We start from the raw sequence: 24,693 nt of genomic DNA on the forward strand, positions 1-24,693 counted from the left end.
CAAGGCAGTGGTCATGGCACGGAGCCTGCTGGAGTTCAAGATGTGTTTGGACAATGCTCTCAGACATAGTGTCTGATTTTTGGGTGGTCCTGTGTGGAGCCAGGAGTTGGACTCAATGGTCCTTGTGTGTCCCTTCCAACTCAGGATATTCTATGATCCTATAAAAGAGATTATTTAGGCCTGTTGCTAGAAAATGCTGAACTACTGAAAATGCTGAGCTCTCTACTGACTGAGATAAATTATATATTTTTTTCTCTTTAGGAGGCATCCTCTCAAGCGATCTATATAAACTACTTGCAGCTTATGCTCTTACAGGTACAAAAAAAAGTCTATCACCTCATGACTTACATCTTCTCAAGATTAACCTGTATTTCAGCAGTCTTTCAGCTGATTTAATTAATCTATTTCTACATTCTGATTAAACCACTTGTTTAAGAAGGAACCAAACTGAAGTAGGAGAGCTCTGAGACGAAGAATTATATGTTGTTCCTATTCTTCTTTAGGAATCCACTGAAGGCCACTATTTTGATTTTTTGCATTTTTTCCTATTTGTTTGAAGGATGAGACCAATATTTATTTCACAGAATCATGGAAAAAAAATTTGTCTTGAAGGGATCTCTGAAGGTCATCTAGTCCAACTCTCTGCTCAAAGCACAGTCAGTTTTGAAGCTACACCAAGTTGTCCAGCTGAGTTCTGCACACCCCGATGATGGAGGATACACAGCCTGCCTGGGCAAAATGTGCCGGTGTCTAGTCACCTGCATGCTTAACAAAAAAGAGAGAGAGAGACTTCATACTGACTTGTAGCACTGTTTAAAAAAAGCATCCGAGTGCTACTTTTCTTCATAAAACTGTTCTTCGATTACTTTTAAGTCTTGCATGTACTCACATAATTCAGTATCATCTTGTTACCTGAGCCCAACCTATCACCTCTACCAGCCCTAACCTCGTATGCCACCCTCATCGTGTGCGTGCCACTTCGTACTCTAACAAATGTCATCCTCATCATTGCTTGAAGAGAGGAACTCCCTGCTTTACGCACAGCTCCTCTCTCCTCCGGGTCGTTCTGTGTTTCCTGCCAGTAGAAAGAGAGTGAAGAGCAGGTAGGTCAGAGGTTGAATTCACTGATAATTTTTGCACTGGAAACTACAACGTGCAACAAATTTCTAGAGAAACCTCAGAGCTGAACAGGGGTGAGAGTCAAAACCATCTTCCAAGACTGTGCTGGATGCGGCTGCCGCTCACTAAATACATAGTTTACCATGAATTTCACATGGCCTGCGGTCCTGATTGTGTCAGAGGTTGATTCACAATCAGCACAGACATAGCCAAATGAATAGTTTTTTGACGGTATACAGGCCCCAGAACAAGTCAAGTGGAGAGCTGTGCGCTAGCACACACACCACCACCTTTGCTAGAGTTAACATGGCCTACAATCTTTTAGTGTGAAATTCACACAGAAAGCACTTGAGACTTTTAGCACCGTGACTATGAGAGGGACAGATAAATACTGTGCTGCTGGGTTATAACCACAAACACCAGCAACACTTTCACTGAGGGGCTCGCTGTGGGAAGGCAGGTGCCAGGTGCTGCGGCGGAGCACGGACACGGCCTCTCTGCCACAGCAGCCACCACGGCGGCCGGGGTCAGGTGCCGAGGCCCTGCCGTGCCGGGCTCGGAGCCTCCACACGGAGCCTCCCACAGCCGGGAGCCGCCGCCCCAGCGGGGCACGGCGGGGCCCGCCCCGAGCCGGGGGCGGAGCGGGCGCTGTCGCCGGGGCCTGGAGGCCGCGGCTGGGCTCGGCGGGCGCAGCCTGGCGCGGTGAGGGCGACGGTCGCGGAGCTGGGGCCTGCCCGGCGGGACGGGACGGGGCTCGGGGTGGCGGTGGGGCCGGGCGGCTGCTGTCCCCTCACGGGAGTAGGGCTGCGAAAACATCGGGCCGTCGCCGTGGGCCCGGGTTGTTGCTGCGGGGGGTGGCAGTGCCCTGCCTCCCTCCCTCCTTCCCTCCCTCCATCCCAGCCCCGCGGTGTGGGGAGCTGCTGGGGTGAGGGCCCAGCGGGAGCGCCGGGCTGGGCTGAGGTAGGTACGGGAATTAATGGTAATTAACCATTGTAAAGTGTCTCGGTGTGGAAGCGAGGGGTTATTTGTCAAAATTCGCGGACCTGCTCTGCGTGTTCTGTCTCTTTTGAAAGATTCTTGTCAGCTTGGTTGAAATAGAAGCAGCTATTCTCTTTTAAAAACAAACAGGGGCGTTTCTGTCTGCGTGTGGAGAATCTGTTGGCAGTGACAGGCCTGCTCCTGATGTAAAGTATTAAGTAGCCATCTCACGTCACCCGTATTTTTCTGTCATGTCGTCAGGATCACAGCCCACAGAATGCTCCAGATAGTGGCGATGTTTTTGTAGGTGATGGCAGAGGAAAGGTAGGGTGCCGGGCGGCACAGCTGTGTGAGGAGGGCACGTGTCTGCCCCGCTAGTTTTTCACTTCCCTTTTCAGAGGTGTGCCAAGTGGGCACCTCAGAGCCTAACAGCTCGGCGCTGGAGCCCTGCGGCAGAAGGACAGACCAAGGAGCCAGGAAGGAAGTCCGTGCTTTTGGGCAAAACCGGCTTGAGACAGCAGTAGTATGGAAACGAGGGAAATGAGACCTGTTAGCTGCATGCATGTAGGTGCTGGGATACAGGCCTGAAATATCGATCCACATTGAAATATCAGGTGATGGAAGTTTAGTGAAGTCCCCAGTAATTTTAAAAGAGTAAAAATTACCGTATTAGATCAGATCACCAACCCTCTTTACATATTATCAAGCCTTAAGTGCTTAAATACCAGCTGTAAGCCACCACTTAATGAAAAATTTAAGGGCTACTTTAAAAAAAAAAAAATTTAAATAAAAGGGAAAAAAAAAAGCAAAGTTGATAAGCTAGTACCTGGTTTATAGTAGTTGGAATCCTTTATGACATTTGCGTTAAATCAATACGTTTCAAAAATCTCAAAAGTTACTGATATTTTAGTTGCTCCCTACAGAAATAAGGTTTAAATAATTCTGTCTGCATTGTAGTTCTCCTTCATTGTCTTCATCTCTGAAATCAGTGGCTGATAGAAAAACAACTGACGTATAGGACGATCTCCTGGATTAAGGAGTTTGTTCTGGTGTTGTTTTTTTTTTTTTCCCCTCCGTTATCCCCACCTCCAAGTTTCAAATGCAGGGAGTAGAGGAGAGTGTTCTACCTCTGTCAGTCAGGATATTTAATCCTCTTAATAAGCTTTAGGCTTCATGCCTTTTCGCAGTAAGATCCACAACTGAACTGGTTTTTTTTTTTTCTTTATTTTTTAAATGAAGAAGGATTTGCTGCTTTAGAGGAAGGATTGGCAGCCAAATAGCTGAGATGTTAGCTTACAATGTCAAACTGAACCCAGATTTCCCTGTTGCCCCATAGCATTCCATGGTCAAGTCACTTAGCACCCCGGAGTATATCTGTAGTAATGACTGAGAAAGGGCTGAGGAATGAGTTCAAGCCCTGGATTGACCTGTGATTATCTGCAGTGCCCGTTAGCTCTTTTCTTAGCTGTTTTGGACCAGCGTTGTCTAAGTTGCTCTATATCTTACTTAGCACTAAGAAGCACGGATCTGGGCCAGTTTGCACATCCAGCCATTGGACCAGAGGTTGGTTTCTGGTGCTGTTGTATTTAGCAATATATATCTTGCCATTCATTCCAGCTTTAAAACAGAGGGAATAACTCTACGTTGTACAGGAATGGATTACAGATAAATATTAAAACATGCAGGACACTTAAATACGGTATTGAAATCATACACTGAAAATGATAATGACCAAGGGTAAGGATCTTCCTTGAATATGATCATTTAACTACTTCAATTTTCTGTTTCAGAGGATATTTCCTCTTGTGCTGTAAGGGAGCAACCCAGCTGGTTTATTTACTTTAGTACATCAGCCATTATTTCGTGTTAATTTTAATAAATAGCAATGAATTAAATTCAGCCCTTCAGGCTGACTTTTAGTTATCCTGTATTAAAATCTGCTGTGAATTCCGTCCTCAGTTTCCAAGCTCCCTGTCACCCAAATGCATGGTTTGGCAGTAACTGTGCTGTATGTATAGCACAAATTGGGGATATTTCGAACAATCAGAGCTGAGTTAACAACACTCCTGCTCTTCTGAATCACTGATCCTGCTTTTGTATCTCTGCCACACATGGCCTTGCGCTGCTGCCATGTACACACTGGTCTTGCTGACATCTCTGTTTCCTTACAGATTTTTTTTTAGTGTTAATAAAGAATGAGCTTTAGCAAGAATGGTGTTCTTGACAGTACAGTAAGCATACCCTGACTTTGGGTTTTTTCATGATGTCACTTTTTTGGGTTTTTTCATGATGTCACTTCTTGTTTTACAGTAAAATTGTTAGCAAAAGAATTATGTAAAATCTGGATAATAGCTTTTACTTAGCCTCCCAAGAAAACCAGATCAGAACACAGGGGACAAAGTAGACAGTGGTACTGCAGTTTTGTTCACCCAAATACTTTACGTAAAGCTTTAGGAAGGGGCTTGTTACAGAACTGGATTGACAGGCACTAAAAATGTCAAAATTCTAGATTTTGCTCCTGAAAAAGTAAGCTGTGATGTTAGGTTAAACTCTGACCTTTTTTTTTTTTTTTCCTCTTTTAAACATTTTCTGAGTAGGAGCTTAAAATAATTTTTAGATTAAGTTCTTCACTGTTACGGTGTCTTCGTTTTAAGAAGAGTATAAAGATGAAAGAATGGGTCTTTCATCAGTAAATACAGGTGTTCACACAAGCCGATGTGGTTTAGGATTCTTTAGGTATTTTTGCTAGCAAATGATTTGACTATGTCTATCTTTAATTATTCTGTATACTTGGTTAATGTCTATATTTTTCCATTATGTGGAAGCTTAACCAGTGCATATCTTAGGAGTGATGCAGAGACGTAAGCATGGTTGTCCCGGATCACGAAGTCTACGTAACCATGTCACATATCTTTCATGTAAGGATAAATCTCTGTCCGCGAAGGTGGTAGTTCTTCCCAGTTACTTTCATTCTAGTTGCTTGCAGTTGTCCTGGTCAGAGGCACGCTTATAGCTTCTAATCTTTATGCCTCAGTGGTTATTAAATGCACATTTATTCTTATGCCAGCGTTCTTCAGCCTAAATCAAAGATACCAAGCCTAGTGACAGCAGGGCAGTAGCCAGCCAGAGAACCTGCTCCAGCCCAGGATTCATTTTTCTGCTGCATGACAGGGAACGGGCAGCAAGGCTGGTGGCTCGTGACCTGCTCCACGCAGGCTGCCTTCTCCAGCCCTCCCTGTAATGCTCCTGGCTAAAACGTGCACAGCTCGTCTCGCACAGAGCAGGATTGTGTCACGTCACAGAGGTAACAGGTGCCTTGCGGACTGCCTGACACTTCTGTCACGTGCCCGCAGGTGCGTCACTCACACAAGCGCCCTCTGCTTTTGGTCGTCAAAGATGTGGGAGTAGAGCACAGCACTCAGTCTTTGCCTCTTCAGGATGTTTTTATGACCTTCACTTGTGAAGTTTGTTTGTCTTTGTTGGAGGAGAAGGAAATTTTTGAGCCTGCTTTTGTTTTATTGACAGTTTGCGCAAACCGGTAAAAGCTGTTAAATAAATGAAGGTACTGTTTCAGGATTTTAATAAGAGTGTGCATTTCAATAGTTCTTTTCTTCTTTCCTGACTTACTTTCTTCATTTCATCCAGGATATTTATAGAAACTAATCCAATCTCTTACCCTTTGCTTTATTAGCCTGATAAGCCAAACTTATGTTACTTTTCTCTGGAGTAATTGGTTCACCAGAAAATTTCAGTAACCTTCTGCACTCCTCTTCCTGTTCTGGTGCAGCTTTCTTAAATGCTGCTCAGCACTGGTGTGGTCCCACCAGTTCTTGTTACGGTGGCATTAATGCTACTGTGTGTAATAGAAGGTTTTTTATTTTTACACTTCTAATTTTTTTTTACTTGCCTTTTTAGTGTAGCATGCAGTCATTGTGATAGACGAGTGTCTCTAGGTTTTTCTCCGTTCTTCCATATAGCTTACAGAAAAGAATTGTTGTTTCTACTGAAAATAAATGTTCTTTCTTTTTTAAGTAGTATCCATTTTTTGTTGTTGCCCATGATTATTACTCTCTTCTAGTATGATAACCCAATTTGTCTGGATTGACAATAGCTCTCAACACTGTGAGCAAAAAATTTCACCAACATTTTTTACATTGGGTGTTGTAAATATTGTTTTAGTCCAAGAACAAGTTGTATTTGTTGTATTTGGCCAAGTTCAGTTAAAACAGTGGCTTTGCACATTTTGAAGTTCAAATGAATCTGTCAGATTCGTTTTTGCTCTTCAGTTGTTCAAGTATACATGGGGCTGTTTGAGGAATATATTCTAAAAAACAAACAGAATCTACAAGCTTTGGTACGTGTCAGTACTTCGAGTTCTTGTCTCCTGGAGAGCAAGGAAGGGAAAACACCAATGTTCTTTCTCCTGTTGTAAACACTCTAAAGGAAGTATTTCCTGGTATTCATGTTATAAAGCACAGCTTTAACTGTCCAAAATATTACTTCCCAGTTCCGTGTGTTGATGTTAGTTGAAGACTATCAGGATTTGTTTAAATCTGCTGAGTGCTTTTCCTTAATTTTTTTAAATAAAAATGTACAGAGTTTTTGAGTTCAGCCTTTATTTAAATAGACAAGCTGTTAACTGAATTTTTTAGTACCTTAGGGATTTGGGAGGAAAACGTTCTTGAAAGTTAAGTTAGATTTATGTATTCTTCTCCACTGTTTGTTACTGACCTTAATACTTTTTAAGATGAAATGTTTAACATCAGGCATGTCTGTATTCTTCTAATGCGTAAGTTCTTAAGAAATAAATGTGGTGTGATGGTTATGGAGTTAACTTCCGTGCTGACTGGAGTCGTATAGTCCAAATCTAAAGGTTAATAGGAGAAAACTGCAATATATCAGGATTTGTACCAAGCAACTAGATAGCTTTCTGCTAATACAGCCAATGAGAAGACACTTCGTTATAAGGTAAACTTCGTTTGACTTCATCTGTGAATACTCTTACTAACTTCTATTCCAATTTGCAGTGATGGAACAACTGCAGGATCCAGTTATGGAAGAAGACGCCAATATTAAAGCTATTAACGAAGAGTACAGGAAAGCCTTTATTTTTATCAATAAAGGCCTGAATACAGATGAACTGGGTCAGAAGGAAGAGGCAAGAAATTACTATAAGAAAGGACTTGACCACTTGCTCCGAGGAGTCAGCATTCCATCGCAGGGGCCTGCATGCCTGGGACCCCAGTGGGAGTCTGCCAGGCAAATGCAACAAAAGATGAAGGAGACCCTCGAAAATGTTCATGCTCGACTCGGCACTCTAGAACAAAATGTCCCCACTGTACCAGCAAGTCCTGCAGCAGTGGATGCCCCTGCTGCGGTGCCCAAGCTGTACCCCTCGATTCCTTCCACGGAAAAGCCAGAAAGACCCCCCGCACCTACTGCTCTGTTTGTACCGAGCCAGCCACCTGCAGCAGATGGAAGCGCTGCACCTGTGAGCCAGGGGCAAATTCCAGCTACGAGTCCATCATCTGCAAAACCTCTGTGTCTGCCAAATGAAGCACCTCCTGCCTATACTCCTCAAGCAACCAACGGCCACTTTACCGTGTCTTACGGCACAGACTCCGGGGAGTTTTCTTCCGTAGGTGAGGACTACTACAAGAAGTGTACTCAGCCACCTCCCCTTGAAAATCTGGGAGTGGATGCAGATGAGCTGATCTTGATTCCCCAAGGAGTGCAGATATTCTTTGTGACTCCTGATGGGCAGGTCAGTGCTCCTTCCTATCCTGGCTACCTGCGCATCGTGAAGTTCTTGGACACAGACAGTGAGGTGGCCCAGAATCGTCCGCCTGCGTTTCTTCAGGTAACAGAAAGATAATTTTCTCCTTTAATTATCTTTCAAAAATGTCATAAAACTTTAAAAGGCAGTCTTTCTAAGTTCTTGGTTTTGTGAGTCTAAATCTGTGTGTGATAATAATACAAAGGATTTTACAGCTTTTCTGTGAATAAACACTTTTAGGGCTTTTCTGAGAAAACTACTCCAGTGTCTTCCCAAGGTTCTTGAGTGCCTACTGTTGAGGTGAATTCCATTTTCTAAAGGTTTAGCACTTCTTTTCATAAAATTAACTTTCCTCACATAGAGAAGAAATGTTAATTCACGTGCCAGAACATTTCAGTAAAAAGTGGGTTGATGCAGTATCCACTTCAGTCTCAACTAGTGTTAAAGTATTGCCGTTACCTTGGAGAGATGATAGTTTGGAATTTGAGGGCCCGTGTTAATCTGGATTCTGATCTCCAAATGCAAAAGATATGTTACTTGGATTCTTTTAGTCCATGCTTGCTTCATGCAGGCGTGTTCTGTAATGCACGTTGTGTTTCTGGTCCGGTTTCTAACTTTGGATCTCCTCGATTGGCGGCTGGAAGTGTCAGCAGCAAAGGGGAAGCTCTGAAAAACAAACAGTTCCTGGTCTGGGTTCTACAGGTACACCTGCTCCTGTGTTCGCAATCTTCAGCAGCAGGCCAGTGACAGCCGTACATTCTTTATCCTCTTATGGAGCCCTGTCCTGAGATGGGCAGGGAGCTAGAGGCGCTGGGACTCCTGATTTCTTTGTAGGGCACTAGGCCTCAAGACAAGGCTTCGGCCAAGAGGCTACCAGCCTGAATTCCAGTCCCCTGGAAATTAGTATTTTCTCTGTATTAGACTGTCAGGACTAATCAAGAATGGTATTTCCACAGTCATGTAGGTTTTTCAATTGGTTGTGGGATTGATTTTTCTGTTGTTTCTTTGTTTTCTCAAGATGCCTAAGGCTTTTTTTATTTTTCTTATTAAACGGTATGGAAAATCAAGTTTGTAGTGCTAATCAGTGCATTGTCTGTCTTGTAAAAATAAAAGAATCCTTTAATTCCTTCAAGTATTTATCTTTTCTAGGTTTGTGACTGGTTGTATCCTCTAATGAGTGGTCAGTCTCCCGTTCTGTGCTGCAATACCGGGGTCTACATGTTCCCTGACACCATGTCCCAGACACCGGGGTCCTATGTGGGCGTGGTGTTGTCTTCTGAACTCCCAGCAGCTGACCGAGAGCTGTTTGAGGATCTGTTAAAACAGATGTCTGACCTTCGACTCCAGGTAAAGTCCCAGGCTGCCTTTTTTGAACTGATAATGAAAGGTGGAAGTGATCGATGCCAGCTTATATTTAATGTGTGTCCTGCTGGTAAGCTCACCAGTGAGAAATAAAGTAGCCAAGATTAAGCATGCCTAGTAATGTAACTGTAGGCTTGGTGAGGTAGGAGTGTAGAAATTTTTAAAATAAAACGTTGCAAGCACAGAGGGGAGTTGGAAACCATTTTATATATTTTCACTTTTTTTTTCTCAAAGGTCCCCAAATGTTTTTTTCAGGAGTAAGTATGATTTTTTTTCCTGTGGTCGCACACACATGCACACGCTCTGTGTAGTTTTGATGATACCATTCCTGGAATAACGTACACAAATGCAATTACAGTTCAAAACTGTTAAGCAGCTTCAAAGAGGGCATTTGAAAATAGCGAGTGCCTCAAAAAATCCCCCTTCAAATGGGATCTCAAAATAGATTAATCTGGTACCTTATTGCAGTAAGATATTAAGGGAGAAAATAGAAAAAAAAACAACAAAACATAATCTAACAAAGATGCAATAAGATACAGTGCCTGAAAACGTGGAAAACGTTGCTTTAAGAGCTCTGAGCACCATTTCACAAAGAATGGTAATCGATAACCACTTACTAGCTGATAGCAAGCTTATATCTGTTCACGAAAGATGCCATCTGGTTGAATCACCGACATCTGAAAGCGGTGACAGTGAGGGGCCAGTTGGCTGCATGCCATGTGGGCAGAGTTCTGTTGCAAGTCCTGTTGAGTTCAGCAGGAGGCCACTAATTTTTACTTAAAAGGGAAAAGTACTACAGAACTGTGTGATGTTTCACTGCAGGACTTACTGGATAAATTCTGTAATCTTGCCTGCATAGAAGTAGTTCTTATCGGATATCACGTTAGTCCCTTAATTGTCCTAAAACTCTGTGTTTTTGTTAATGTTCCCTGATGTGATATCACAGGTGCCAGGATCCCATGAGAGAGTAGGGTTACCTTCACAGCTCCCAGCAACAGACAGAGCGTATTTTGAAGATAAGTTAAAACAGATGTCTGGCCACAAAGTCCAGGTAAATTCCAGGACAGCGATTCTAAAAAATTGATAGTAAGAAAAAAAGAAGTGTCACTGAAATACAGTTTAAAACTGTTGAGATTCCAAACTTGGTTGACAGTAGCAATGTTTTTTTTTTTTTAATTTTTTTTAATTGATTTGAGGGATTTCTTTAATTGTATGTGCGTATTGAGGTTATTTTTCCTGCCCAACCCCCAAAGTGTTTTGATCACATGCTAAGGGCATTTCTTGAAGATGAGATTTCACACTGCTGCTGAGCAGTAACTGATGTACTGTAAGTCAGCGATACATTGTTAACCTTTTGGGTAGAGACTTACTAAGACTTTCTCTCTTCTTCCCTGTTACTGTTCTTGGTTTTGTTTTTTTTACTGAAACAGTCATCTTTGTGCAGTGCCATATATTTTTATATCCAGTAAATACTTCAGGGGAATCTAACAATTCCATGCGTTCTCAAATATGATTCTGTATCGTGCATTCTGTTCATAGGTTTCATCTACAAATGCTTTCATATAGACTTTTGGACAAAACATTTTTCTTTCTATCCCTTGCTAACTAGCATTGTTTTCAATCACTGAAATGTTTATTTTGGCTTTTACATTGCAAAAGTACTAAAAATAGAATCCTAACCAAGGCTTAAATCCGTTGCATCTCTTTCTGCCTTTTTTAGTTTAAGTTTAATTATTCATTGTCTGTGAACTGTGTAAAGTGGTGTTACGCTTTCTAGAAACACTAACCAGACTGTGGTGGTAATTGCTGTGTTTGAGTGATTAATGTCTACTCAAGAAACTCTGGAGTTTGACTTGAAATTGCACAGAGCCTCTCTGCCCAACTTTAAGCGTGGAGCACTGTCACGCACAGCTTGGCATGTTCCTTGGCTGTGCCAGTCTGCAAAAGCATCAACAGCGTGGGGAATGAATAATCCCCTTTATTTTTGGATTTGAGAAAAAAGGATGAGGAGCAAACAACCAAAACAGCTGCATTCTTTTAGTGCAGCTGGATTCTCTGAGTAAAGATTCCCGTACTGAATCACAGCAGAGTTGACTTCCCTCTGAGGAGATTAAATAAAAGATAAAAAGACTTGCCCATCTATTTTATGCTAGCTAACGTGTACTGTAGGCTATGCCTACTTAGTTGACTATATGGCCTTGTTGGCAGGCAAATCTTCTCATTGTAACTGGATGAAGGCAGTGTAGAGTGTGCAAAAGTAATTGAATTCACAGGAACATACAGAATTTCCTTTTTTTTGTGTTAACGAATCTTAATGATCTAAAGCAGAAATCTTGATGATATCTTGCAAAGTGGATTCTCAGATGTTTATTTTCATTTGCCAGCCTTCAGAAGCCTCTAGTGATGTGATTAATTTGCCTCAGACTGTACATATCCAACCACAACCAGAAGGAGGAGAAAATCAGAAAGAATTGCCAGAATGGAGCGAGAAAGTCGCCCATGGAATCTTGTCAGGTACTGTTGTAATAAGAGGATTACACCGAATAGAAACCTCTGCAAATAATATGTAAACACTGTTTTCACCTCAGTGCCTCTGTGCAAGTAAGATTTGAGTGGTCAGAAATAGTTATTCACTGCTTCCAATTATAATAATGTGAAGGATACTTTGGTGTGCTTTATAAAAACAGTACGGAATTTGAATCCCCTGCCAACAGTCTTGCTTGTTGCAAACCGGTTAGACTGCTAATATGACAACGTAAATTAGATATTGCCCTATGTGACTCAAACCACCGTGGTAGCACAGTTTTATTTGTGTGAGCAGTTATATTAAAGCATGGATCTATTGTGGTTTCTGCTGATAAACAGTTCTTGTCCTCTGAGAAGCTGTGGAATACACAAATGACCAACTGACTGGAATAAATATGAATCTGCTAGAATGGCAAGTGGGCTGGGTGATACGTTTTCAGAATGTTAATAGTATTGAGATGTGCAGTTTTATCACTTCTGACCGTGCTGGGACCTGGATGTCTATTTAAAAAACAAAAACAAAGCAAACAAACAAACAAAACCTGTGTGTCTGTGTGTTAAGCTGACATCTGGATGAAGAATGGTTGTACTAGACTTAAATAAAATGAGTTGGGAAAGCGTAGGTGGTGTAGGAGCAGAAGTCATTTCAGGAATTCGTACTGGCCCAGTGAGGGAAGAGTATAATTGCAGATTGTAATCAGGAATGTTTCTAAGGTCAGTGTTGGAAAGGCAGAGGAGGGAAAGCTGTGGGAATTCTAGTCTCTGAAACTCTGCATGTCTTTAGAATAACAATTTTTGCCTCGAAGGTGCATCTTGGGTAAGCTGGGGCCTAATAAAAGGAGCAGAATACACTGGTAAAGCTATTCACAAAGGAGCTTCTAAACTGCGAGAACACATACAACCCGAAGAAAAACCTCTGGAAGTCAACCCAACTGTAGCAAAGGGGCTTCATGTAGCAAAACAGGCTACTGGAGGAGCTGTGAAAGTCAGCCAGTTCTTAGGTAACATGTTCCATTTCATAGTATATTTTATTTATGCCTTAAGAGTAAATATTTTATAAAATGAGCTGGTTTCTTTAGCCAGGGAACTAGAGGAGGGACTGACCTGCTGAAATATGGAGAATAGTTGTTTGTACCTGGTTATCTGCTATGTGAGATGTGCTTTAGGAATAATTGTTATTGGATGGCCTTGAGGCATCTTTTTCTTTACTAAAAAGAACAGTCTACATGGCAGAGCATTCCTGCAGTCTTAAGTTTGGCAGGGTTTTGCAACTTTTTCTGGGTTTTAGTTCAGAATGGTCTCTTTTTCTTCGTAAGTTAATAGCACAGTTTTTAATATACATGGTTATCAGTAGTGACTAACATATATTGCACCAGTACAGCGCGTGTGTGTGCATAGTTGTAAACACACGTGCCTGGAAACAAATCTATTGACTATGTATAGTCTTTCAAATAGAAATGGGTTGGTGCTCAGTGGCGCTTGGTAATCATAGCAGCTCTCAGTAAGTTCATTCTGTTGTTTATTTGTATCAGTGTTTATATTTAGTGTCTAATGACTCATCTAAGTTAAAAAGTAAGTAGTGCTGGATGTTACATAACTACTTTGGAGAGCTGGAATGATTCTAAGAAAGGGTTCTCCAGAAGACAAGAAAGGAAAGGAAAACATCTTGTTCCCCATCTGCAAGTCGGGGGTAACAAAGCCAGGGAAACAATTTTTTGAAATTAGAACACGTGACAAATGTCTATTTATTTTCTAGTGCTTTTAGCCACAAGACCAACCCTACTTGTTTCTTAGGAATTGGAGCTGCTCAGAATCTGAAAATTCCTCTCTATCAGTTGGATACTTAAGTGTGGATTAAAGTTTGTCTTCAGAATAAGCATATTTACATAAAAGTAATATTTGAGACTTCTGTGAAGCATACTTTAATTAGGAGTAAGGATTTTTAAAGAAAGATTCTGTGTTCTAACTAAGTAATCTGCATGCAATTGTCTTATGTTAGTTGAGGGAGTGTGCTCTATAGCGAGCTGCGTTGGAAAGGAGCTGGCTCCGCATGTGAAGAAGCACGGCAGCAAATTAGTTCCAGAATCCCTTAAGAAGGACAAAGATGGCAAATCCACTTTTGATGGTGCTCTGGTGGTAGCAGCAAGTGGAGTTCAAGGTAACAAAAAATCTGTATGCTTTTTAATTGCATACTTTTCAGTGCATGTGTATGTGTATATGTATATATATTTTTTCAAATAATCTGTTCGTTTTTACAGGGTTTTCAACAGTGTGGCAAGGTTTAGAAAGTGCAGCTAAGTGCATTGCTAAAAGTGTTTCAACTGAGACTGTAAAAACTGTCAAATACAAGTAAGTTATTTTTTTTATTGGTTTCCTCTTCTACAGTGATAATAGGACTTCTATAGTGATAATAGGATGAAACAAAATGAGACGTGGGGTTGGACTTGCATTGTCATTGTGATTGCATACTGGTAAAAAAGCTCATGAAAGTGCAGGAAAGCTACCATAATACCCTAATTATACAGCACATGATAAACTGCTGAGTACACAGTAACAAGTATCTCCTGTAAGTAAAAGTATGAAATGAGTGAATGCTTGTGGTTTAATATATATATTGTCTTTTAGAAGTATCACAGCTTCAGGCAGTGTTAATAAATATTGTTCAGATTTATATCGTTGTTCTCCCATGTGTCATTGGGGAGAGAGTAGCTGTTTTAAACGCCTCAACTCTCATCTTGAATTTATACAAACGTAGCTGAACTTGATGAAAAAATGAAAGAATTTATCAGCACCTGCTATCAGCAGGTCAGATTAAAGCAAGAAGATACAAAAGGAGAACTGCATAAGGAAGTCTAAGGCATAAATAGTGATAATAGGAGGAAACAAAATGAGACGTGGGGTTGGACTTGCAAAATATAGATGTTGCTACAGAAAAAGGTAATTGGATTGTATTACTAAGATAATACAAAGACCAAAGTTGATAAGTCTGTGTACTTAAAGATGCTTCAGAGAATAAGGGAAGATACTCAAATAACTGCAGTATGTATGAAATGTAGCCCTCAAAAAAAATCAATATTTATAGTTGAACATGAAGAGTAAGCAAAAACATATAGGTTAAATGGAGTCAGTGATAAGCGTAGCAAAAGAGAAGTTAAAAAGGATTGCTGGAAGTGCATGCAAGCTACTAGCAGAGGGTAACAAGGTAAACATCAGCTTATAGTGTTGGGTCAATTGGCATTTCGTTCTGTTCTGATGCATCTCAAATAGGAGGCTAGATAGCAAGCTAACAGGGGTGCTTTATTGCTAACATTTGTTCTCTGTAGGGATGTCAGCAGGTATTGTACCAGTACTCTTTTTCATATAAATTCACATTAATGTTTTCTTTTAGATATAAAAATAGGAAATGCGGAGATCAGCAGGTGACAGACGCTAAGTGAAAAACAAAAAGTAATTACAAGTTGCAGTTAATACAATCTGAAATACTTGATAATTGAGGATTTCCTCCATCTTTAGACTCTATCCTATTATATAAATGTATTAAAATTCTACACATCTTGTCTGTAAGCTGGTTTCTGTTTCAGTGACAAAAAGACTTCTTCCACTCCAGGTACTTTGGTGAACCAGCTAAATTCCCCTTACTGGAAACAAAGCTAAAGGAGCATCATCGTAGTCTCTCATAAATCAACAAAAAATTCTGCTAAAATTTAGCTGCAATATCTTTGCTGATGCAATTATAAAAAGATGCTCATCCAATGTGTATGTTGATCAGAACTGGGGGAAAACATAGCTTCAGAAGTAATAGTTCTGCAAAAGTACCTTGCTACTCACCTACTGTGTTTTATAGTGGTGTAAGTGTTTGCAGTATTTGCATCTTCCCAACTTTATTTTAAAAACGGCACAAATGATGCAATTGAGACAGGCAAAGGGAAAAATCAATTATCAAATATTTAAGAAATTATTAATCTGTGTTGCATAACCAGTAGTCTTACTATAATTTACTGATGTTATAGCAAAATGGCTTATGATACTCCTGAATGAAAATAACTAATCAAATTGACAAGTAGTGCTCTTTTGCTGTGAGATTAATTCTGTGATCTGCAAATCAGATGGTGGTGATTCAGAGCTGTCACTCTTAGAGAACTGAAAACAAGAACAAAACAAAAACGCTGATCCTTTTAATTTGGTTTCATTGTTGGCTCACACCAATATGACATGGCTGCTCTTTTAATAATGCGATAGATTTTTTGGAACCTTTCATATCCTGTGCTTCTCTTTAGCATTATTTTGAGGTCCTCAAAGAATCTCTGTTTATAAGAAACCCAGGAAAATAGTAACTCCGCTAATTGCTGAGATTCTGACATTGCAAGAAATGCTTCCCTTTGGCCTGGTTTGTCTGCTTACAGTGCTCTCTGGGGCAATGCCTGGCTGCCAGCAACAACTGGAGTTACTGCTCTCACTATACTTCTGCCCTTCTTCAATATGCTCTCTCTACCTTTCTTCGCAGTTAAGTAATTAATTTCTGACTGCTGAGTTGCCCCCCTAAAGTTGCCCCCAGTAAAGAAGCTGGACCCACGGTCCAGTGAAAAGACCAGAGGTTTCTCACTCAGTAATTTTCAACATATCCTCAAGATAGCTTTGAGTCTTTTGGGGTTTTGTATGACTATTTTTTTTTTCCTCTCCCTCTCCCCCTTCCCCTTTGCCATTGTATTGATTCCAGGTTACTTCAGATAAGTTTTCACTGCACAATGGAGTTTTTTGTAGGGACCCTGCCACCTCCAACATTATAAGCACAGCTGTGACAACAATCCTCTGTCCCCAGGAGACCTGATAGACCGTCCGGGTTAAACTGCTTGGGCACAGAGATGCACTACCTCAGTGTGACTGCTCTGGGGACTTCAAACCCATGTGTCATTCTTACACCAGACATAATGTTACATTATACCATGGAGGCACAGGCAAGGGTGATCTAGGACGAGTACTAACCAAGCACTATTCTCGCAGTGGTGGTACCAGCCAACCAAGAAAAGATATGCCAGAGGTGACTACAGTCCCTTTTTCTGTAACAGCTGAGAAGGCAGGACAGTGTTTGCCCTCTCTCCTCAGTGCTGTCACCCATGGTATCACAGAATCATCTAGGCTGGAAGAGATCTCCAAGATCATCTAGTCCAACCTCTGACCTAACACTAAGTACAGACTGAGGAGGTTGAACAGCTGCAGAGGTGGGCTTATTTGGGTATGAGGAGTTTTATTTAAGGAGTACTTAAAGGGTTTTTACGCACGGGCACAGACACACACACAAACACACAAAAACCCTGTTTCTTATGGTTCTGTAGGCAAGCCTTCTATTCCTTTCTTCAAAACTAGAGAGGTAGAAGGAAGACAGACTGGACAGTTTGAGGAAAAATGACAGAAGCATACTGGCATCTTTAAAGAGAAATCTGCCTTATAGAAGAGCAACCCTTACTTAAATGACTTGCTAATTTCTCATTTTACTCCTTCGACATTCAGGCTGTGTGCTTATTCTCTGTTCTCAGTAATGCTTAAATCCTTGCTTTTGAAAGAATTCTAGTGAAGAGAAAAATACTAAGTACACTTATCTACAAATCTGCTGTCTTTCTTAAAAGGTATGGAGATGATGCTGGCCACGCTACCGACAACGCTGTGAATTCTGCAATCAATGTTGGTGTGACAGCATTTAACATTGACAATATTGGTATCAAAGCTGTTGTAAAGAGAACTGCAAAGGAAACTGGACATGCTGTGTTAGATGAGTATAAAGTATTGGATAAGGAGAAAAAAGATAAAAAGTGAAAACAATGAAATATTTCTCAAAGCCTTACGTTAGATATGAAACTTCCTACTTAAAAGTAACTACATTGCTAATCTGTGATTTAACGCCAATCATACTCTACTTTTCAAGCAACTGTTACTTAATTTGCAGTGGAAAATACAAAGGTATGGAAGGGCATTTTTGGAAGGAAAAATGAAAGTCTCCTTAATTGTCTTGTATTGTTGCAGATTGATATGAGTTTTCAGTTGATAAACTTGCCTCTGTAAGCACTTTATCAAAATATAGTATGGAACAATAGATTAATAGAGAAATGTTATGAATATTTTTGTAATACATTATATTTGTAAAGAAGGTGGTGATACCGAACAAATAGGATTACTAATTCTTATACAAGTATGGTTACTAGTTCTGTTTTTTTACTATCCTTAAGAGTTAGTTTTACTAAAACAGAGTGATCTTATTTAATATGCACTACTTAAATATGTTCGTGCTTTATTCTTTGCTTTGTAGAGAATTTCCCTTCTCAGCTACTAAACAGCTAATGTTTTCCAAAGTTCATATTAGAAGAAATGAAAGATGAACCTCAGGTAGCTAGGTAGTCATGTCCTTTAAAATTACTTTTTCTCCCTCCAGCATGTAAGCAGACCAAAGATATCAAGCATTTCTTCTAATAGAGGGTATTTATAGCTCGAGGAAAAAAATGTATTCCCCAATTGACTCCATAAGGAGTTAAGATTCCTTGAAATTGAGATTTTTTTTTTGTATAAAGAGGATGCGTGTTTTTGCATAAATTAAAATATTTTTCCATAAAAAAAAATATGTTGAGGTTACTAGAAACTTCTATGCATTCTGTGCTTTGCAGCCAGTCCAGAAGAAATCCAGAGCATATATGTCACGGATCCCTAATGGAAGGCATTAGCTATTTGCTTCAACAAGTAGTTCTAACAGCATCTTTATTCTGTTGAATTCATAGCTGCACAAGTTGACATCTCTTAAAAATGCCTGTTGTCATACCTTTTACTTCGGAGATGTGTGGAATAGAATAAATATTATGTAGCTTTTTCATCCCATTCCTATATCTTATTCCTAGTCCATATGCAAGTCTATCCCTTGAGATGACTTTATACTGCTAATTATTTATCAGTTCGTTACTGAGTTTTAAAGCTGCTATACATTCTAACTAATCTTGGCTGGACCTGCAACAAACAGAACACCATCAATTTACAAGTTGTCTCGATTTCATATAATTGGAGAAAATAAGTATAAAAGGTTGTTAGCAAATTGTATTTGTATCAGATTGGGGAAAAAAAAAGGCAGTAGCGACAAATGTCTGTTAGAATGATAATAAGTGCACATTTTGTGGTAGCTACTGTAGGTGTGTACTTGGGGTGAGAAATGTGAAACAAAGGCACTAACCACTTGAAGTGTAACTGTGATTCATGGAAATAAAGATAATTAAAATTGGTTCAACTGTGCTTGGCCTTCTTATGATGTAAAGTTACTGTATGGATCAGTGAGTGGAAGAGCTAATACTTGTGAAGTAATAAAAGAGCAGTCTTGGAGTATGTCTACAACTGAAACATGTTCATCAATTAGAGCTTAAAATATTTCAAACTAAAAAGGCCCATCAAATGTACAGTATAACAATTTCCATTACTACAATCTGTCACTTGCCAGCAAGTGTAACCAATTTGAAGCTAATATAGATTTCATACTGGCAAAAGGATGTTTGTTAGGAATTGCTTTTGCAATAGGAATGTCTGTATTTGTATCTTCCTTCTTCCTGCCATTTGGGTCTTATATATAGCTCATGCCCTCTAGTTTCATCTGTAAACTATTTAAACAACAGGTTGTATTAAAACAGTTAAAATTGAAGTGCTTCAGGAGACAGTGCTTCAGAATTAAAGTCTTCAGGAGACCAAGTTGTAGTATGCAGGGAGGAGAGCGGAGGGAGATTGAATGCCATCGGTGTCAGGCAGGCATTGTCCTGTTTAACCTGTTGTCATCGTCTTCTTCACCTGTACTCAGTCTCTCAGTCTTTCAAATTTGTCTCAGGGCAGATTAAAGCCTCCCCCTTTTTTTTTTCTTTTTTTAAATAATGTCTAGCCCCTTTTACAGTTCTTAATGTGATATATCCATGATCTCCCCTTTTCATGGGGATCCAAAGTTTAGCCACTCACTGCAGAAAGTATTGTGCCATTGAACTCAACCTGCTTCAGTTGTCACTACTTAGGCTCTGGGCAGCAAATCCGTAGGCTTCTCCTCAGTTCCTGTGCCATACAGAACAGCTTTCACACGCGTAATGTGTTATCTCAGCCCTTTCTTTTATACACTATATTAGCTCCCTGAGCCTCATATCTTAGGTTTGTTTTCTATTCCCAGCTTGGTTTTGCTTTCACTTTGAACACTGACCATCTTTTGATGTATGGCAGTCCTTGTAGTAGTCTTACTAATGCTGTTTACTGAGTGAACTGCTACCAGATTACTTAATGCAGTGCTGTTTCCAAATTGGTTTCTTCAAAACCTTTTCTGCTACAATATTGGTCTCAAGTCTTGTATTGAGAAAATTACTTTTAATGACTGACCTCCATGTCATTTGAAGCTACTGCAGTCCCTGGCATCTTCACCATTCTTTAGGTATAAACCACTGTTCTGCCCTCAACTGGACCTGTAATCCTTTAAAAATAATTAGAAAATTAGCTTCCAACAAAACATGCTGACCAGGCTCGGTTATTCAGGACACCGTAGGATGGTGTAGGTTGGAAGGGACCTCCAGGTCTGTAGTCCAATCTCCTGCTCCAAAGAACTACAGCTGAAGTAGCACCACATCAGCTCATGTTATGAGTATCTTCAAGGACGGAGATTTCACAACCTCTCTGGCTGACCTTTGCCATGTTTGACCCTGATGAAGATAAATATTTCTCCTTCAGACTGGGTCAAAATTTTTCATGCGCACTTGTGCATACTGTTTATACTTATAAATGTCTTACAAACTGAGCCTGGATACTCATTTTTGTCTGCACCCACCTTTCAGGTAGCTGTTTACCACACAAAAGATCTACTGCCTTTTCTTCTCCAGGTTGAACAATGATCAGCCTGACAGCCTATAGGATCTGTGTGGGAACACAAAGCTGAGCACTCCAGCGTGTGGTCCTGCAAGTGCTGAGTGGAATGAAAGAACCACCTCTGCCAATCTCCTGGCTACGCTCTTGCTAGTGCCACCCAGGAAGCTGTTGGCTGGAAAGTGAATTGCTGGCTCGTGGTCAGCTTGGCCACCAGGAACCACCACGTCTTTTCCTGTGAAGCTGCATTCTAGTCACTGCCCCCAGCCTGTACTTTGTAGGACCTTGCCCTTGTGTTTTTTTTTTTTTTTTGGATTTCATTTCAGTTCCTTTCAGCACCCTGTCTCTCCGGCCTGTCCATCCCCTCCAAAAGGCAGTCCCACCTTCCTGCAGAGTGACTGCTCCCCTCAATTTGTTAAACAGCAGCTAGCTTGCTGAAAGCGTTCCCTGCTTGTCTTCCAGGTTGTTAATAAAGAATGAAGTGGTAGGGGCTCAGGTATTGATCCTGGAGTCAGGCAGTCATACTGCTGACCACCACACTTTAAGCCTAATGGCCCTGCCAGTTTTCCACCAACCTCATTTTCCAGTTATCCAATCCACATTTCATCAGCTTGACTGTAAAGGTGATATGGGAGACTCTGTCAAAGGCTTTGGTAAAATCAAAATACACAATAACCATTTGTTTCCCTTTGTCCACACAGACAGTCATCTCTATACCCTATATATCAGTGCTATGAAAATAACTAAATGTATTTCTATGTCAAAATTAATTTGTCATAATCCAAATGTTTACCTTCAACAACTGGTCTACCTTGCTTTTAAGCAACCCTAGCTGTTTATTGCCTTCACATAACCTGAAGATAAGTATTTAACTCTAAAATTATTTTCAAACCATATTGTGCTGACCAAGTTTCCTAACTTTTCTTGTGGTTACTAAAAATGCTAGTCTCAAAAATAACATTACAAGCCTTAGAACAACAAAAATACATTTATAGGTATCCATATATCTAATTTTAACCTCCTTATTTGGGATAAAGAAATGGAGGAAATTACTGCAGTAATTGGTAAAAATCTTAATGAAGCCCTAACCTACACGTACCTGACCTTGGTCCACAAGACGCTTTGCTGTTCTCCTACTCCAACTCCCAAACCATCTGGCAAAGCCCATATTTAGACTTGCTGTCCTCTGCCAACCCAGCCAACTGGTGTGGTCTGGGCTCATCCTTACATGCACTCTGTGACCTAGTTCCTGAGATCTCACCTAGTTAGGACACCTTGTAATCCCTGAGTTGAGGCTGGGACCTGAAAGTATCCTGGAGAGGAGGTCAAAGAAACGTCTCTTGGGGCAGACAGAGTACACTGTAGCCGGGATACAGCCCTCAGTTCCAACGTGCTCTCTACTCTCAGACTTTCTTGTGATTCCAGGGCTCTTTCTGAGACATCTGAATATATCCTCCTGTTTGACAGCTCTTCGCTACGCTGGTTAAATTCTTGAACCAGATCTTACAATAGTTTTTCACAAAAGCTGATAACAAGAAAAATGGTTACCGGTTAGCACCCTTGCTGTTAAGATTTCACTGCTGCACGCAGTATACTGAATTATTATGAAAGCTAACCTAGGTCCAAGTCAATACTGAAATTACTGGTTTGGTATGGAATGTTTTCAATATGTATTTAGAAAAGGTATTATTCAGTAAATCCTGAAGGCAAAGTAAGCAGCAACATTTAAATGCAGTTACAGTACAGTATTTGTCTAAATTTTTGTTTCCTGATTAGGTATTTCAGATAATTTTATATTCAATCCACAACTGAAGTGATAATTCACTGATTAGATAATAGCATAAATTATAACTAGAGACTGTCAAATATCACCTCCTGCCCTAATATGTATCAGATAAATGAAATTAAAATGACTTTTTCTTCTTACAGTCAGGCTTTTCACTCTCCAGTCTACCCTCATACAGGAGATCTTACTGGATCACTAATCCAGCCAGAAACTGTCTGCTTTTTTGGCTCTTTGCCTCCTGGTTTTCTGTTGGGTTAGTTAGCAAATGGAATTGGTTCATGGAGATTGACATGGTCCCAAACTGGCATAAGGCAAGCAGCAGGTATATGCAGCTAAATGTGAGGATCAGGACCAGGCCATTTCAGTATCAGCAAGGTGTCATGTTGGCCCATCCCAATGTCACCTTAGGGCCAAAATTCACAACATTTCACAACAAACAAGAGCCAATGTTTGGATGCCAATGCTGATTTATGCTACAACAAACTAATGGTAACAGATAACTTGTTTTAAACTTGCGAAGCAGTACATTCATTACCCAATAAGCTTTAGGGGTATCACATATGCCTTGCTGATCATGCAGCAGAAGTAAATGAGAACCTACAGCATTTGTTCTTTCATAGCATGGCAGTAAGGCAAAATTACAGCTCATCTTCCTGAGAAAGGGAATTGATAGTTTCATTAGTAAGCCCTTGGTCCCATGAACTGGTGAGTTGATCCTTTGCATCAGCCGGTGCTTTTCTGAGCAGCTGGTGAGCTATTTCAGGTCACTAGCCAGCCAAAACCAAATGCTTTTTTTCCCAAGTTTCTCAGTTTTTATGGACTGTATGGGCTTGTCGAAGAGTTATTGAATGCCAGAGCTGACACTGAAGCAGACAGAGAAGGCGACAGGGAGACCAGCAGAGGTGATGCCACCCTTGCAGCACTAGGCCATTAGATCAATTCAGTCTACCTCATGAAGCTTTGCCTTAAGAAAGCCGAGGAGGCATCTGAAATCCCTTGCTTAAAAATCATCAACATCAAACATTTTTAAGCTTGAATCCAGGCCAATATAGGACACTGATTAAAATACTAGCCAACATGTATTGACTCATTGGCTATATTGAACTGATTGGTGCCAGTTTAGACTGATTATTCCAAGATCTTCCATAATGTCTCGGGTTAGGCACTTGTAAACTGCGCACAGCACCGACTACAATTACTAAGGAAGCTGCAACAAGGGGTAGGCACTCTTTTATGACCAAGCGCCAGAGCGCTGTGCCTGCCTTCACATGTGGCTTGGAGAATTTATTTAAAACCTTATTACTTTCCATCCCAAAGAATTGCTTAAAAAATCAACACGTATTTGCGTTTTTCCCCCTGCCCCACCGCCCTCAGGCGGCCGCCATGCAGGCAGCGGCCGTTACCCGGCGCAACGGCGGCGGCGCAATGAGGGAGGGCGGCGAGCCCGAGGGGCTGGCGCTGGAGCTGGAGCTGGAGCTGGAGCGGGAGCGGGGCAAGAAGTGAGAGCCCGGCGCGGTGAGGGGCGGCGGGCGCGAAATGGCGGCCGCGAGCTCCACAGGGCGCTCCGCACGGGTGTGTGTGTGGCGGGGGTCCCGCTGCCCCGGGCGGCTTTCTGCCCTCAGGGACGCCCCGTGGGTGCTGCAGGAGGGTGGGCACCGCAGTGTGGGGCAGGGAGCGAGTGGGGCTTTGGTGTGGGCACTTAGTCCCCGCCGCTCGGTGTTGAGGTGGTGGGGAGAAGGTGTAGGGAAGGTGGGCTATAGGAAGAGCAGGGCAGGGGGCTGGGGTGGCACCAGGAGCCTGGAGAAACAGGATAAGGAATCCCAGACACATCTGAAGCTGTCATTGAACTGGAAAGGAAAATAGGACCGGGAGTGGGAGCTGGGGTGCGGTAAGAAGTGGGTTATCACAGAATCATAGAGTATCTGAGTTGAAAGGGACCCACAAGGATCATCAAGTCCAGCTCCCGCGTCCTCAAAGACCCCCCAAATAAACATAATCAGATCGTGTCTGTTTGGCATGGAGAAGAGAGAATGGAACAGGCTATGAGGCGCTCTTTATACATTCCTTTTCACCTTTTTCCACAGCATGGAATTTAAACTGGCAAGTTGATATCGCTACACCATCAGTAAATACCTACAGGGAAAGTAGCTCATGTCTTTCTAGTGTAGTTCTGCAGAGAAGATGATAACTTGTTACTGCTACCAGTTAGTCCCCTTGCTTAAGCAGCAAATGTTTCAAGATGTTTTTGTTTCCAGTTTGTTTAGGTAGTTACACATTTTTCTCGGTTAAAGAA

At 41.2% G+C, this 24,693-nt stretch overlaps 2 protein-coding genes across 6 annotated transcripts in view; both read left to right on the forward strand.

Annotated features, from left to right (window-relative positions):
• Positions 1 to 1,712: 1,712 nt before the first annotated feature.
• On the forward strand, positions 1,713 to 19,027 carry SPART (spartin). Of its 5 annotated transcripts, none has more exons than XM_035542875.2 (9): positions 1,713 to 1,821; positions 7,125 to 7,957; positions 9,023 to 9,220; positions 10,182 to 10,286; positions 11,620 to 11,749; positions 12,568 to 12,762; positions 13,761 to 13,919; positions 14,020 to 14,110; positions 17,386 to 19,027. In XM_035542875.2, exons 2-9 carry the CDS (start codon positions 7,127 to 7,129, stop codon positions 17,570 to 17,572), a joined length of 1,896 nt encoding a protein of 631 aa, XP_035398768.1. In that variant the 5' UTR covers positions 1,713 to 1,821; positions 7,125 to 7,126; the 3' UTR covers positions 17,573 to 19,027. The 5 variants fall into 5 exon arrangements, with proteins under 5 accessions (XP_035398768.1, XP_035398770.1, XP_035398769.1 ...); XM_035542876.2 differs by lacking the exon at positions 1,713 to 1,821 and adding an exon at positions 1,891 to 2,079; XM_050716449.1 differs by lacking the exon at positions 1,713 to 1,821 and adding an exon at positions 15,150 to 15,208 and having other exon boundaries at positions 17,386 to 17,533.
• A 4,798-nt stretch (positions 19,028 to 23,825) lies between these two features.
• Positions 23,826 to 24,693, forward strand: part of CCDC169 (coiled-coil domain containing 169) — a 30,974-nt gene continuing 30,106 nt past the window's right edge. The window contains exon 1 of the mRNA XM_035542883.2: positions 23,826 to 23,899. Within this exon, the coding sequence (XP_035398776.2) occupies positions 23,826 to 23,899 (74 nt within the window). The remainder of the gene's footprint in view (positions 23,900 to 24,693) is intronic.

Source organism: Cygnus atratus, chromosome 1 (genome assembly GCF_013377495.2).
Source record: "Cygnus atratus isolate AKBS03 ecotype Queensland, Australia chromosome 1, CAtr_DNAZoo_HiC_assembly, whole genome shotgun sequence".
Classification (NCBI taxonomy): domain Eukaryota; kingdom Metazoa; phylum Chordata; class Aves; order Anseriformes; family Anatidae; genus Cygnus; species Cygnus atratus.

Coding starts and splice junctions, on each gene's coding strand:
- SPART (XM_035542875.2), top strand. CDS start 7,127: ATGGAACAACTGCAGGATCCAGTTATGGAAGAAGACGCCAATATTAAA. Junction 7,958..9,022: donor GTCCGCCTGCGTTTCTTCAG/GTAACAGAAAGA, acceptor TATCTTTTCTAG/GTTTGTGACTGGTTGTATCC. Junction 11,750..12,567: donor CGCCCATGGAATCTTGTCAG/GTACTGTTGTAA, acceptor TTTGCCTCGAAG/GTGCATCTTGGGTAAGCTGG.